Source organism: Microtus oregoni, unplaced genomic scaffold, assembly GCF_018167655.1.
Source record: "Microtus oregoni isolate MIOR12 unplaced genomic scaffold, Mior012 000028F_ref0000031, whole genome shotgun sequence".
NCBI classification, from domain to species: Eukaryota; Metazoa; Chordata; class Mammalia; order Rodentia; family Cricetidae; genus Microtus; species Microtus oregoni.
Window position 1 is genome coordinate 28,088,580 of NW_024543087.1, and position 15,492 is coordinate 28,104,071.

General features: G+C 45.9%; 1 protein-coding gene across 2 annotated transcripts in view; it reads right to left on the minus strand.

The window, feature by feature from the left end:
* Nucleotides 1-15,492, minus strand: part of Pcolce2 (procollagen C-endopeptidase enhancer 2) — a 46,021-nt gene that overhangs the window by 15,671 nt on the left and 14,858 nt on the right. The window contains exons 1-2 of one of the 2 annotated variants that reach the window (XM_041676722.1): nucleotides 6,048-6,233; nucleotides 2,624-2,879 (exon numbers count right to left, since the gene is read on the minus strand). In XM_041676722.1, coding sequence (XP_041532656.1) covers nucleotides 2,624-2,879; nucleotides 6,048-6,068 — 277 coding nt within the window. In that variant the 5' untranslated portion in view covers nucleotides 6,069-6,233. Of the gene's footprint in view, nucleotides 1-2,623; nucleotides 2,880-6,047; nucleotides 6,234-15,492 lie in introns of those variants that run through there. The other variant, XM_041676721.1, reaches the window with a different exon arrangement.

The window sequence follows — 15,492 nt, forward strand, 5'->3', positions numbered from 1 at the left end:
CAGTTCATAAAAAGAATACATATTTACAGGTCTGAGGACATAGGCCAAGTGGCAAAGTGCTGCTGAGGACCTGAGTTTGAATCCCAGAACCCAGTAAAAAGTGCCAGGCATGGTAGCATGTGCTCACAATCCCAGCCCCGGGGAGGTGGAGGCACATAGTCCCTGGCGCCTCACTGGCCAGCCAGTCGAGCTCAGCTGGGGAGCTCCAGATGCCCCTTTGAGAGCCTATCTCAAAAATAAGGTGGAGGCTCCTGGGGAGCAATACCTGAGGTTGATGTCTGTCTTACACACGTATGTATGCACACATGGAGGGTCACATGACCATGTATACACACAGCCACACCCACCCAAAAGTACGCTTATGAACTTTCAGCAGTACAGGAAAGCATACAAGTAAAAAATTACCCCAGTCCCACCACCTAAAATCGACCACAGTTAATATTTAACGAATCTTAATTTAGACATTGGACATATGTACTGACATATCCTGGCATGTGTTGCATATATATTGTTAAGTCAAGGAAATAGCTTTAGAAATCTATTTTGATATAAAGTTACAAATTTAATTTCACTTAGAATTAACTTACAAATAACTGAGTTGAGACTAAAGGAACAAAGTATTTCTTTGACATAGAAGATTCTTAAAACATACTTAAATTTAAGAAATCATATTATAAGAATTGAGTTTAGGATATTTACTAAACTATGAGTGAAAACCTCAAGCCTTTAAAGTAGACAGAATATAAAGTCCTCTGTGTCCCCATCAGCCATCGTCAACGGTTACAGGTTTTGTTTTCTCCCTGTTGCTACCCAACCCCCACCACCTGCTTCATTGTTTTGTTTTTAATTTCACAGGTTTGGGGAGGTAAATTCACAATCTTAACCTTTGCACGACTGACAGATGAACACACCCATTGTGAGCCGCGCTCCTGAGGTAACCCAGACACCGTCTATCACAAACTCCTGCCATGCCACTCCTGAAAACCCTGCACCTTAGTTTTAATGCAGAGTTTTGTATGAACTGAGCCCCGTAGGGTCACCCTTCTGGTCTTTTGTGCCTTTCTGCAATGTCCGACAGGGTCTTTCAGGTAGCATTTCCCTCGACATGGCCGGCCATCAGCATTTCCTGCAGCACAGGATGGGAATGTCTCTGAGATGTTCACAGCACGAGTTGTGAGTGCTTCCTCTCACTTTCCTGTTGGAAAGCTGGCAGGAGAAGATACCTGGCATCCTCATACCAGCATTTAGAGAATACCATGACAGAACCCTCTGCTTCCTCCACTGCTCACAACAGAAGGCCAAGCTCGGCTCTTGTTCTCTCGGTTTATCTGCTTGGCTTTAGGAATTTTACCCTTTGAGTTCTGTAATTCAATTATAATGGACTAAGCATTTTTTATTTTTATATTTCCTTTTTAGTTAACCTACTTAGAGTTTATTGTCTTCTTGGCTGCATCAATTCATGTACTTTGCTCAATCTAGGTGCAGCTAAGCCATTTTTCTTTATATTTTTGTTTCTGTACTATTATCGTTGTTTTACAGATAAAACACATACGTTAGGCAATTTGATATTACTTCTCTGATCTTTTGGTCTCCGTTTTCTTCAGTCTTTTCTGTGTTGGTATTTCAGAGTGGTAACTTCTATTTGTGGGTAACTGTTTCTGCAACCTCCAGGCTACTTGGTAGGCAAATTATAAATATCAAATTCTGTATTTTCTAATTCGAGCCTTTGTCCTTGTAGTAGTGTTTTATTTTATTTGAATGTGCATTGGTGTTTTGTCATGGGCATTGGGTCCCCTGGAATTGGAGCCACAGACAGCTGTGAGCTGTCACATAGGTGCTGGGATTAAACCCAGGTCCTCTGGAAGAGCAGTCAGTGCTCTTAATGGCTGAGCCATCTCTCCAGTTCCTCACTCCTGAAACTGTAGTTTTGCTGTCAAAGACATGGGTAGATTTCTGTGTATGTTTTGAACTCTTTGCTTTTGTCTAGCACCCTGCTAGGATTTCTCCTTCAAAGCTCTGGCTGCACTGTCAGCCCCCAATCCTGTTCTTTTGACTTCTCAGTCTAGTCAAAGCCAGGGCAGCCGAGCAAGTACCCTGGAGCAGAGGCTGGGGATCCAGTTAGCCTGCCCAGAGGGCTGGGGATCAAGTAAGCTGCAGTCTTCCTTTAAAGTGCTTCCCCAGAGAGCTCCTACAAACTGCATCAAAATATCCCAAGACACAGCGCTAAGTAAAATGAGAGTTATGAAATGATATGTGATTACACTTAGGTTTGTAAAGAGTTGTTAGAAAAGTACATGCATGTAAATAAACACGGAGAGAAAGATGTAGAAACCCTTGGCCATGCCTTTTCCGAGGATGAGGTTCAAGCTTCTCATTCAACCCCATGAATTTAATATTTGACTTTTTACAAGAATACATATGGACTTTTTGAAAAGGACAGACTTTACAGAATGATCTCTTAGTAACTTGTTGGCGTTCCTTGGCTCTTTGAGAACTGCTATTGTGCTTTGTAGGAGGAAACATAAAGTGCCAAGAACGGCACCCGACACACAGTAGGTAATGAATCCCCATGACCCGCCATCAGCCGTCATTATTGTCACTGCCCCTGTGCGAAAACGGGTACCTTTTCCATCTGGGGCAGCAGCAGAGAAGGTGGCCATGAAGCCACTCCCGGCAGTGTTGGCGTCGGAAATCATTTGCACCATCATCTTGTTGCCACTGGCTACGAGGGATCCTGGTCGGAATGTGCCACAGAAGCGCCCGATGCGCTGGCCATTGGCATGGCCGTTGTACACATCCACGAAGTCGTAGCGGCACAGGTTGTCGCTCTCCAGGTCTATAAACCGGAAATTCAGAACGACCACTTTGCCCTCGGGGACCTGTCAAGAAAAAAGCCAGATAAAGAACTGTACCAAAAAAGCAACATCTGTGGCCCGTCAGCCCTAAAGACAGAAGTACACCAGGACAGTACAGTGGGGGTTCAGGGTGTGGGGGAAGGGGGCTGCCTCAGGGCAGAGTCTTTGCATGTGTGAAACTCTGGGTTGGATCCCAGCAACCACACACTCATAAACCAATAAGTGACTCAAGGTGATTTTCTTTTCAGGGCTAAACTAAACCAGGAAGAGTTCCCAGCATACTGCCTGGGACCTAGTCTGTAAAAGAATTTATCTCAAAACCGCAGAATACTGGACTAATCTTATTAGTTGGCACCATTGTTTATAAAAAATACCAGTTCCAGACAAAGAAACACTTTGAAACATCATTTTATTTTAATTTAGTTTTTGCAAATGAAACTAAGGCCAGCCTCATTATAGAGTATGCTTCTGGTTAATTGGATACTTGTTGATTCATCTCTTCTTAAAGTCACTACACTTTAAAACATTTTGATCTGTTTTCCCTGGGTGTCAAGTATGTCTGCCAGGTGGCGCTGAATTTCTATGCCCAGCAATCTTTCCTCTGTCTTATTTTCTTTGTTGTAACTTCCCCCATGCAATTCTGATGGTGCTTCCTTCTTTGACCTGTAAGGAGGAAGGAGAAAACGTCTACCAAGGCATTTGGAGGGATGGCTGGTTAACAGTCTCAGTCCTGTGGCTTTTACTTTCTTTATTCAAGTTGTTCCGCCCTAAGGTTCAGATCGCGTGCTTTGTCTTTTCAACCACGGGAGTTCACCCTCAGGATTCTCTTCTTTTTTTTTGATTTTCGAGACAGGGTTTCTCCGTAGATTTTTTTGGTTCCTGTCCTGGAACTAGCTCTTGTAGACCAGGCTGGCCTCAAACTCACAGAGATCCGCCTGCCTCTGCCTCCCGAGTGCTGGGATTAAAGGCGTGCGCCACCACCCGGCTAGGATTCTCTTCTGTACCCATGACGTGACAAAGGTCAAAGCTGGAAATACATGCCTGCAAGTTTAAGCTGATTGGCTCTGCATCCATCTGGAGGGCCTCAGAATGAAAGGCCAGAGATACTAACACCGACCTGCTTTCTCCAGGGCACCTTTTGTTTGGCTACAGTATAATAATGTATTTTCAGTGCCATTTAATTTTTCTGTCAAACCCATATACAACCCACAGGGGAAATTGTGGAAAAATCCCAAGAGGGCACTTCCCCCCCCCCCCCACTTTGAGACAGGGTCTCAAGTAAGCCAGGCTGGCACAGACCTCCATATGTAACTTTGGATGATGTGAAATTCTGCCTCTACTCCCCACATGTTGGGACTGCAGGTGCAGGCCACTAGGCTGTGGTTTAGAATGTGCTAGGAATTGAACCCAGGGCCCTATGCTCACCAGGCTAGTACTCTACCAACTAAACCACATATTCCAGCACTCCATGCTTGCATTCTAATTGCTATTTGTATTAATTGTGCAAGTACCAGAAATTCCAGAGATGTGACCCAAGAACCTAAGAGAAAATGCAGCTTACTGTTTAAGGTTTCTCACAAAAGCCAGGCATTGCTCTTTAGAGACCTTTGATTCCAAATCTTCTCCAAAGGCTCACATATGATGCAAACACTTGACAATTATTTATTTCGGTGGCAATTAGATGACGCTGTTGTCTTGTGAGATGATATTGGCTAGGGGATTCATTATCTGCCTGGAGGAGAAACAAATCCCACGTCCGAGCTTTCTCCAATCAACAGCCGAGTTCTGCGTGGACCAAGGCCAAAGGCTGCGGCAATGACCTCAGTTCACCCACAGCCCCTGGGATGTCCTATTGTCACAGGCACGCTTGCCAAGTCACTTGATGCCAGGGCTCCTGCCAGCACACAGGGGAAGTGCATTCGAAGTTGGCAGTTTGCATTTTCAGGGAAGGATGAGCGAAATGCAAACCCACGGGCAGCTTTGCTGTAGAGGCCAAACGTCTGTAGCTGGTTCTGCTCCCAATCTGCAGCTCTGCTCCACCAAGGCCTCGCTTGTTACTTTGAGAGAACAAATCTGTTTCTGCACCATGTTTTCTGCTGTTCTTGTTGTTGCTTTGTTAAACCATCATTTCCAGCTTCCGGGGTTTCTCTTCTTTCCGGACATGGGAATGCTCCTGCCAGTTTATTCACATCGAGCTTGAGAAGAAAGGTGCTCATCCCACTGCAACACCGCACATGCACCCCATATGTGGAAATTTTATGTTAAAAGTATGCATAAATATTTGGTTATTTTTCAAGATGGGAATAAATCAGAAGCTCACAAGATCTTGCTTCTATACAGCCCCTGTACATCTCAATACTGTTTTTAAAGGCAGTCTTGCCAATGTTTAGAGAATAGAACAACTTTAATAGAAAAACACATAATATTGTGAACATTTCCTTTTGTTCCTGGGAGTTTCACCGAAAATTTTAAACTCCTTTCATGTGCAGGAGGGAGAAAACCCATCCACTGGGGTCTGCAGAGAGCCAGGCACGCTACCCTGCTGGAAACCGCCCCAAACTTTCCTGCTGCCTTTGGAACCATAATAAACCTGAACTCCGGGTGTCAGGAACATTTCTAAACACTGTCCATGTTATCTCCTACAAACACTCCCAGTGACTGCACGGAGTTGGCGCTAGCATCGGCCCAGGTGATGGAAACTTAGGTAGAGAGGTCAAGGTCCTACCTGATGCAGCCCTTTACTGTCTCGTGTATCATCCCAAACAGTCTGGCTACCGTGCAGTTACTTTATGGTTTGATGAGCACTTCAAAGATGGCTCCCACCTTAGGACCCGCTACTTGGCCAACGCTTCCTCCTGATATTCTGTCGAACTCATCTTAGGTCTCAGCTAAGGCTTACCTCTTCATGGAGGTCCACCCGAGCCCTCAGGCACCATACCCTGACCGTGAGCATCACACAGCCCGACTACTTCCTCACAGATTATTGGCACCCGTATGACCACCAGCAGGGATGGTGTAGAGAGCAGAATTACCTATAGGCAGCCAGCATGGTGCTCGGAAGCTATGCGATGAGCCAATAACTGCATTCTGGCAATCTGAAAAAGTAAACGGCGGGCTGTGATTCCCACCATTCATGCATATCATTATGCAAAATGTAAACTCACTTAAAAATACAGAGCAAACATTACTGACCTTAGGAACAGGAAGAGACATCACAATTGTTATAATCTAATGACTGTCTAAGGCCACTTAGCAGGCCTGTGGCAGAGCCAAAGATTTGTAGCTTGCTGTGTTTTGTTGGAATACATTGCTGGCTGGTTAGAGGTCGCCGTCTGCCATAGCCTGGCAGCTTTCTCGAAGCTTGGTACTATAGAAACTCCCCCCATCCCCAGCAAGGCTTCCTGATCTCTACCCGCTTTTATCTGGAGAATGTTCCTGGGCATGGAGGACTGACCTTATCTAAAAGCTGTTTCTAAAACCAGATGCCTGATTCACCTTTTGCTTGACCCTTGGCACAGATCCCTGCTAAGAAGACTTGCGCTGGAAGCTCTGCTATAGGAGCCGATGGCTACATACTAAGCCTTGTGATTCGAGCGTGCCACCTACTGCAAGACAGGGTTTGTCCCCTGGCTCCCCAAATCTATATATCCCTTTTCACTCTGGAATAAAGTTGAGCTGATTCACTGAAGTCTGTCTCCCAGAGGGCCGTCTCCGCTCATGCTTCACATCCAAAGCTTTCTGTTGCCTCTTCTGCCCTTTTCCCCTCTCAGGCTGATGGTTGACAGGCCAGAGGGAAGAAGAACCCCACAGTGTTCCCCATGACCTGGCTCTGGGAGCGACGAAGGGGAGGCTTCTCAAGCTCATTTCCTCTCTCTAATCACACAGGAAGTTCACATTTCCCAGCCTTCTTTGCAGGAAGAATGGGGCCATGTGAAGAGATCTGGGCCAGTAGAAGCGATGCATCAAATATTCTGTATAATCCCTTTGGAGGTCTGTTTTGGTTTTAAGGGAAGGATTCAGCACAGGAAATAGGAGGTCCTAGGAGACGGCACAGCTTCACAGGGAAGGACTTACTGCTGAGCACCGCTGACCAGTACAGCCTCTCACAGAGATCAAGAACTACGTGCTAGGTTAGGCCACTGGAGTTTAGGGGAGCTGCTTGTTAGGGAAGCTCAGTGCTTTCTGCTAGCGACCCAGGTAGTGGCATGCATTGGCTGTCCTTCCCCAACACCTCCATGACATGCAGCTGTCATTGTTGCTGTTTTGGGTGTCTGTCTATACATTCTTTATAAGCAAACATCACGGTGCGCCTCCCAGACAAAGCAGGTTCTGAAAATAGCCAAGGGAGGAACGGCTTTGCCCGATGACAGCTATGTAGAGCGTGCTTGGAAAGCCGTACTTCATTAATATACAACTAAAATACAGTCACTGTAGAGGGGGCATGGGCCATTTGGATTAATCACAGAAGTGAGACAAGGCAGAGTGCTTGTCAGCTTTCTATCGTGGTGACCCGCCTGGGATGAGGGAGCTATAAGAACAGGCAGTGTTTATTTGGGCAGAGGCTTTCACAGGTTTATGCTGTTTATGTTTATGTTGTTTAGCCTGTGACGAAGTCACATATCACCGTCAGGAATATGTGGTGCTGAGAGAGTTCATGGCAGCTGAGAAGTGAAAGAGAGAAGTATGAAGGGGCCAAGATCTGATTTCCCCATTGGAGAAATGCCCTTGCTTCAGTTGGGATTTCTATGACTCTGATAAAACAACATGGCCAAAAACAAGTTGTGGAGGACAAGGTTTATGCCCTTGTATAGCTTGTAGGCTGTTGTCCAGGAAAGTCAGGGCAGGGGCTCAGAGCAGGAACCTGCAGGCTCAGCCTTCCCAATGCTGCAACCCTTTAATACAGTTCCTTGTGTTGGGGTGACCCCCGACCAAAAAATTATTTCATTGCTATTTCATAACAGTAATTTTGCTACTGTTAAAAATCATAATATAAATATCTGATATGCAGGGTGGTGTTAGGTGACCCTAGAGGGGTCACAACCCACATGGCTGTGAGCCACTGTCCTAATGACACCCTAGGCTAAATGCTGACGCTTCCATGCATGTGTATCTGATATGCAGGGTGGTGTTAGGTGACCCTAGAGGGCTGCGAGCCACTGTCCTAATGACACTCTAGGCTAAATGCTGATGCTTCCATGCATGTGTTTTCAGGGCACGTTCAAGATCCACACTACAGGGGCTGGAGAGATGGCTCAGTGGTTAAGAGCATTGCCTGCTCTTTCAAAGGTCCTGAGTTCAATTCCCAGCAACCACATGGTGGCTCACAACCATCTGTAATGAGGCCTGGTGCCCTCTTCTGGCCTGCAGAGGTACGTGTAGGCAGAACATTGTATACATAATAAATAAATAAATAAATAAATAAATAAATATTTAAAAAAAAAAAAAGATCCACACTACAGCCGGGCGGTGGTGGCGCACGCCTTTAATCCCAGCACTCGGGAGGCAGAGGCAGGCGGATCTCTGTGAGTTCGAGGCCAGCCTGGTCTACAAGAGCTAGTTCCAGGACGGAAAAACCCTGTCTCGAAAAATAAAAAAAATAAAAAAAAAAAAAGATCCACACTACAGAATACAGCTCTAAAGTTAGTCTCTAAACACCACCACTACTACCCTGACGCCTTTACCTGGCTGGACAGCTGGGGAAGAAGCTATTTCTTGATCTGAGACCATAAACTGATCCCGTCCTCTCTCTCCCTCCATGAGCATTTGCCCTTCTTGGAATATAGTTTTTCCTTCATCTCCAACCATTGACTCCCACCCCAATTTCAGAGTTGGGCCAAACACATCTTCTCTAGGAACCTGCCTTCCACACCCTGTTAGGCCATATCTAGGAAGAATTATAATTCTCTCTCCCTGCTAGAGCCCATATTCCTCTCCCTTGGCAGACCACTAGTCACCTTCCATCTCGCTGTGACCTCCGCCATATCCTCTGCCTCAGAGTGCACAGCCAGACAGTACCCCTCTGAGACCCATCTGTGTAACTAAACACAGCAGGGAGGCCCAGGCAGCTGAGAAAGTCAGAGGGGGGCAGTGGCAACAAGAGAAACATTTCTATCTTCATTTTGACCTAGGTGAGAACAGTTTTAGGCTTTTCTGTGCTGTCTGATGATCTATTTTTCAAATCAACAAGTGCTCCTCAATACCAGGGAAGGACAGTCATAGCCAAAAGAGAAGAAAGACTAGAACTCCAAGAATCGATGTGGCCCAGAGCCTGGCAATACCTTCCTGGAGCAGGCTAGACCTCGCTGAGATGAGAGGCAGGACCTGGGGCTAGGTTGCTATGCCTGTCCCACCGGGTCTCCTTTGTCATACTCTTTCAACCATGTGTACAGGGCTGGGAACCTGAAAGGCAGAGGTCGTAACTTCTTTTTCTCAACTATGCTTCCTGATGGAAAACTTCAGGCGACCATAAAACTAAAGGAAGCCAATTTCTCTCCTTCAAAGAGTCATTTTAGGACATTCTTTCAGATCTCCAGAAGTTGTCAAGATGAGTTAATCCAGAACAAGATAAACACAATGGGTGGAGATTTAGGGAAGGAAAAAGTGTCCCTACATTAAATCAGAGCCCATGTCACAGCTACTTTTAAGCACAATGGAAATAAAAGCCAGAGGAGCCTTTTATTAGTCGCTCCCTTTCATCATACAGCACTGAAGATTTCTTCTTTGTGTGTGCGAGCACCAGTGTGCGTGTTTCCGAGGCCGTGTACACGCGCACGTGGGTTCACACGTGTTTGCAGGAGTACGAGCCTGTGGAAGCCAGAGGTCACCCCAGGCATTGTCCTCCAGGAGCTGTCCAGCTTGTCTTGCAAGAGTCTCTCACTGGGACCCGGGACTCTCTGATTAGGCTACGCTGACTGGACCGCAAGCCCTGGAGAGTGTGCCTGGCTTTCTGCCTGGGATCTGAGGACCAGATTCTGCAGCAGCATGTACCTCCCTTGTTCTTGCCCAGCCTTCAGAGAGTTTTTAAACAATCTGAAGTGTGATACTGCCAAACCTTTGCAAGGTAGAGCCTGTCTCTATCCAGCGACCTAAAGAAGTGTGTGTGTGTGGGGGGACCCTGAAATGTCACTTTCAAAAATATTTCTGAAATCTGGGATTTAACTGGATAGATCTGTAATGGACCCTGAATATAAAATTATAATGGTATTTTACAAGGACTGAAACAGAAACCCTTCCCTTCTGAGGTCACGGCAAGGTAATGGAATAATTAAAACAGAATATATACAGATGAGCATCCCGTCCTCTCCCATGAGTAAAAAGGCTTCAAGGGGCTGCATACAGTTGCCTCAAGAGACAACTCGATTATTTGAAAATCTAATTTCTCTGTAAAAATGAATGTTGCTGACCATAATCTACAGCAGAACTACAGGCTCTAGTGAGACGTTCCAGCCCAGGCTGTCTTCCCATCCCTGGAGTCTGCCTCTCACAGGTGACCAGTTTAACTCCGAGCTAGCCCTTCCAGGACTCGCCTCCAGTGATTCATCTTGGTTTATCACTTTTACTCATTATCTCTTTGCTTCCTATAATTCTCCATGCACCTCCATCAAATTTCTAGTTAAATCAATATTCAGATTTTCCTGTACCACCTTCCTGTAAACATCACTGTGGAACTAAAGTGCTATATTTCCTGTCGAATCTGACCCAACTGGTCCGTGCGTTCCTGAGAAGGGGCGTGTGGATTGAGGAAAGAAATAGACAAGAGACAGCAGAGTCAGGGGGGCTTCCAGTGAATACTGTAACAGAAAGCCCTGAGTTCATAAATCACAGTCCTTACATTCCTGAATCAAAGGGGCCAGTAGAAGACTTCCATGACACAAAGAACAAGCAAGTGTAGTTACCTCCTTACAGCTCAAAACACCACGCCCTAAGTCAAACACCCTTGTCTGGCTTTTGAGGAGCAAAGCACCCAGTAGCCAAACCTTTGGCCAAACATCCTGTTGTTCCTCCTTGAGGAGCAAGAAAAGGTTTGAACTCTCTGACCTTCAGTCGAGAAGGAATGGTCCAAACCAGTGGGCCCTCACACTTTCTCGTGAATTTGTTTTCTCTAGGGTGCTAATTGCATTTCTTGAAGGTTGCTTAGTTTTCTGAGTCTCTATCATGAAATCCTCCCGATACAGGCATCAGTAGCCCATGGTTTCCACTTTCTCCTCAGGAACATCCATTCTGTTGATATATACGTAATTACACAAACCCTATGTTTAAGAAAATATCTCTACAGAATAGATTCATAGAAATTGATGAACTCAAGACTTGTGAATAATTTATTTTCCTACTATTAGTGTGTGTGTGTGTGTGTGTGTGTGTGTGTGTGTCTGTGTGTGTGTAAGAGAGAGAGAGAGAGAACGAGAGATAGAGGGGGGGCATAAAGAGACGCATAAAATGCACATACAAATTTGGGTGTTGGTCGTTGCTTTTCCACTTTGTCAGAGACGGACCCTGGATGGCTTGGTAAACCAAGCTAACCCTTGAGTTTCGGGAAGTTCTCTTGTCTCCTCTTCCCATTTCTTGCAAGCATGCCAGGATTACAGATAATTGCACTACTGTTTTTACTTGGGTTCTGGGATCGAAACTCAAGTCATCAGGCTTACGCGGAGAGTGTTTTTACATCTCCTCAGCCCCAGCATTTTAAAATTGACAGAATGTTAACAACAGAAAGCTGTATTAATTCCTATTTCCAGTACTTTCTCCTGCAATGGATGTTGTCAGTATGCGCCGACTTAGTAGCTGGGTGCACACACACATTACAAAGAGAAAGAAGGAGAAACGTCATTGTTATCTGAGTTCACTGTGGCCATCGTGGAGGAAAGTTGAGCCTACTTAAGGTGACGATAGACCAGAGGAACAATGTCAAGGAAGAGACACTTTATTAAGGTACCTTGGAGACTGCAAGGCCATGGGCACCATCAGAAATGCAGGCAAGAGAAGAAGCGTGCGTTATTTTACCTTAGAGGCAGAGGGAACAATGGCTTGTTTTTGAAAATGCTGAGATTAAGATGTTACAGTCATATGCTACAATATCAAAGGGCAATCAGAGTGACTGCCACAAAGGCTCCGGCCTTGTCAACCTCCAGTTTCGTCTCTCTAACCCACTCTATCTTTCTGGCTGTCATTTTTGTCTCAACTCATCTTGAATTCCAAGAATAGTGACTCTCCTTCTGCAATGACAGATAATAACCACATTACCAGTTTCCAGGCAATAAAGACTTCCTGGGGCCAGCTGGGTCCCACAGAAGAAGTCTTAAGAAATGGGTCAACTAGACCCGTGTGACCATGACTGGCTGTGTGTAGCGCTTGCTCTTCCTTTTTCCTCCCCCATGTAATTCCAGAGCTCTTGCCAGTAGCTCAGGATGCTTAGAATGTGTGATGGACAAGCCTGTAATCCTAGCCTTTGGGAAGCAGAGGCAGAAGGACAGAAGTCAGTGTGAAGCCAAACAAGCCTACATAGGGAGCTCTAGGGCATAGTGAGTCCCCATCTCAAAAAAAAAAAAAAAAAAAAAAAAAGAAAAGAAAGAAAAAAAATCCTTGCTTGTGGCTACAGTACTTAAAAAGTGGTGGCAAAAGATAGGGACTTCAAAGCAAGCCCGGGCTACAAACATAGTGAGAGCCTATTTCAAAAGCCAAGGGTGAGGAGGGAGGAGGGGTCATGGGAAGTGGGGGAGAAACCTAGCTAACTTTGTTATAAATTCTCTTCAAAATAATTAAATTATCTTCCACTTAGCCTCACCCAAAAAGCTTTAAAAAGAATAATGAAACTGAAAACAGAAGAAAAATGGATAAACTAGCGTGGTATTTAAGCACAACGAGGCAGAGTGAGTCAGTTTGCTCAGATGGCGTGATATTTAATCCAATGTTTAATACAATGACACACTTAGGGAAACCCAGAAGGACACCAGTGGAGAGAGAGGACAGAAGGCTCAGCACTGTCGCTGTGCAGTGTCTGACGCATGTGGCTGGACAGGCCACTACGGATGCCGGGAATGGTGTGCGATGTGCCTGGCATCTCTAGGTGTCCTCCGTGGTTTTAGTTCTTCAACCACAGAGCTTGACCTTAGTTCAGGAAAAGATTAAAGCCCCTTCACTCAGAGCCCCTCCCCCCCCCTGCCACCCCTGCCACTACCTGAGGGGCTGGCTGGCAGTGCAGGATGCTGTGGGGCTTCTTAGTCAGTGCCAGGAAGCCAGGCCTGAGGGGTGTTGTCCTCACCCCACCCCTTAGGCCACAATCCCTAGGCAGGGTCCCACAGTCCCCTGAGAGCTCAAATGTCAGCCAGGCCAGTTTTTCCAATCTGAAGCCCCACCCCCTTTTACGACCCTTAAAAACAACAGCTCCTTTTAGGTATGATTGGCAGCTGTAAACTCATTCATTCGGAGTGCACAGCGAAGCACACATTCGCTTTGTGATGTGTCTGAGAAAGTATGAGCAGCTTCCGCTTCCCCAGAAACACCCTGGGGGAGTTGTCGTTGGTATGAAAGCAAAACAGAGTCCTGGCTGCTGACTGAAGAATGAAAGAAAACAACAGTGTTCAGGGCTGGGATGTTCTCTCTGGGGCCTGGAGGTCACTGCCACTTTGGGTAGAGCGATCTCAATGAAGAAGCCACCTAGGGGTGCCAGCCATCTCCCTCCTGGCAGAGTGGATGTGCAGACCAGATTTGCTGTGCCTCCGATGTACGTCTGATTATTAGATTCTTTTCTTTGTACTTTGATTTTAAAAGTTCTCTAGGATTGACAATTTAGAAACATCGGATCAAAATCTCAAGAGACTTTTAAACTTGGTCTGCTCTCAGCGAAGGCCTTGGCCGCACTGATGGAAATGGCAGCAATGCTTCAAGATGGCCAGGTGTAATTTTAAAGAAACAAAAAAGAAGCAGAGGTGTGATGGGGCACGCCTTTAATTCCAGCACTCAGGAGGCAGAGGCAGGTGATCTCTGAATTCGAGGCCAGCCTGGTCTACAGAGTGAGCTCCAGGACAGCCAGGCTACACAGAGAAACAAACAAAAGAATAAAGGAAGGAAGGAAGCAGGGACTCCCTCTTATTGCTTTCCAGAGCAGAAGATGAGGAACCAAGAATTAAAACACAGTGGGGCTGAGGGGTGGGGTTCGATCTCATGACTTCCTGCATGCTAGGCAATCATTCTGACAACTGAGATGTATCCCCAGCTTTAAAATAAACCAAATGGTTGTAGGATTGGTTTTGTTTTGTTGTTTTGTTTTATTTTCCTACTTCTGTGAAGGAGATCATTGGAATTTTCTTATGCATTGGATTGAATTGGTAGCTCTGCTTGGTAATACAGCCATTTTCACAAAATTAATTCTGCCTACCCAGGAGGTCTCCCCATCATGAGGTACCGTCTTCAGGTTCTATGCTCAGTGTTCTAACTTCTCACTGCAGAGACGAGTCCTCGGTCACAATGTGGGAGAAACCGTAAGAGAGGTGGCTGAGCTGGAGGAAGTAGGTTACTGACGGTTTGTGCCTCCCTTTTCCTTCTCCTCTCCCTCTCTCTCCTTCCTGCCTGTCGTTCAGCAAGCAACCAGCTTCACCTGGTGCTCCTGCCATGCTCCTGCCTTGCTACAGGCCCAGAAGCAGCAGCCAAGTGACCACTGGCTGGAACCTCCGAAACTGTGAGCCAAAATGAGTCTTCCCTCCTTGGAGTTGATGTTATAAAGTCTTCGACATAGAGAAGAAAGCCAACCCACGTGCTGTGCAGGTGCTAAGACCTGTATGATATAATAACCTGTCTATTTATCTGCCAGTCATCTGAGTTCAGAACAGTGCTTACTGTCCACTCACTATGGAGGCTGGAGAGATAACGTTGACTGCTCTTGCAGAGGACCCCGGTTCAATTTCCAGCACCCACATGGTGGTTTGCAACCATCTGTAACTTGGGTTCCAGGGAATCCAACATCTTCTGGTCTCCTTGGGCTCTGTACACTACTGTACAAAGTGCACAGTAGTGTACAGACATACATGCAAGCAAAACACCCGTATATATAAAATAGAAGTAAATAAAAAATACTGTCACAATAAAACCACTGGTTAAGAGCAGACTTGAAACCCTCTACTTAGGAACCAGTTGAAACTGTTTGCTATGGATCCGTGTAACAAATTACCTGAAATATATTCACAGTCTGCCACCCTGCCACCTACCGGAAAAATCCAGTAACTCATTATAGGCCACACACAGTGTAGCATATCTTGCTAGTTTTACCACCAGTGGCCTTAATTTGAAATAATCACCACTCCATTTACAGGTTAGAAATATCAGTAGTGGGGGCTGGAGAAATGGCTTGGTGGCTAAGAGTGTTTATAGACTCTTGAAGAGGGTATGGTTTTGTTCCCAGCACCCACATCAGACAGCTCACGACCATCTATAACTCTAGTTCCAGGGGATCCAAAGCCCTCCATCAGACAGCTCACGACCATCTATAACTCTAGTTCCAGGGGATCCAAAGCCCTCCTTGGGCCTCTGCAGGCACCTGCACACATGTGGTGCACACATTCTCATCAGGCACACATATGTAAATTCTCTAAATAAAAAGGATATATCAGTGATGGGGCTACAGTTTTGTGCTAGAGCCCTTAGC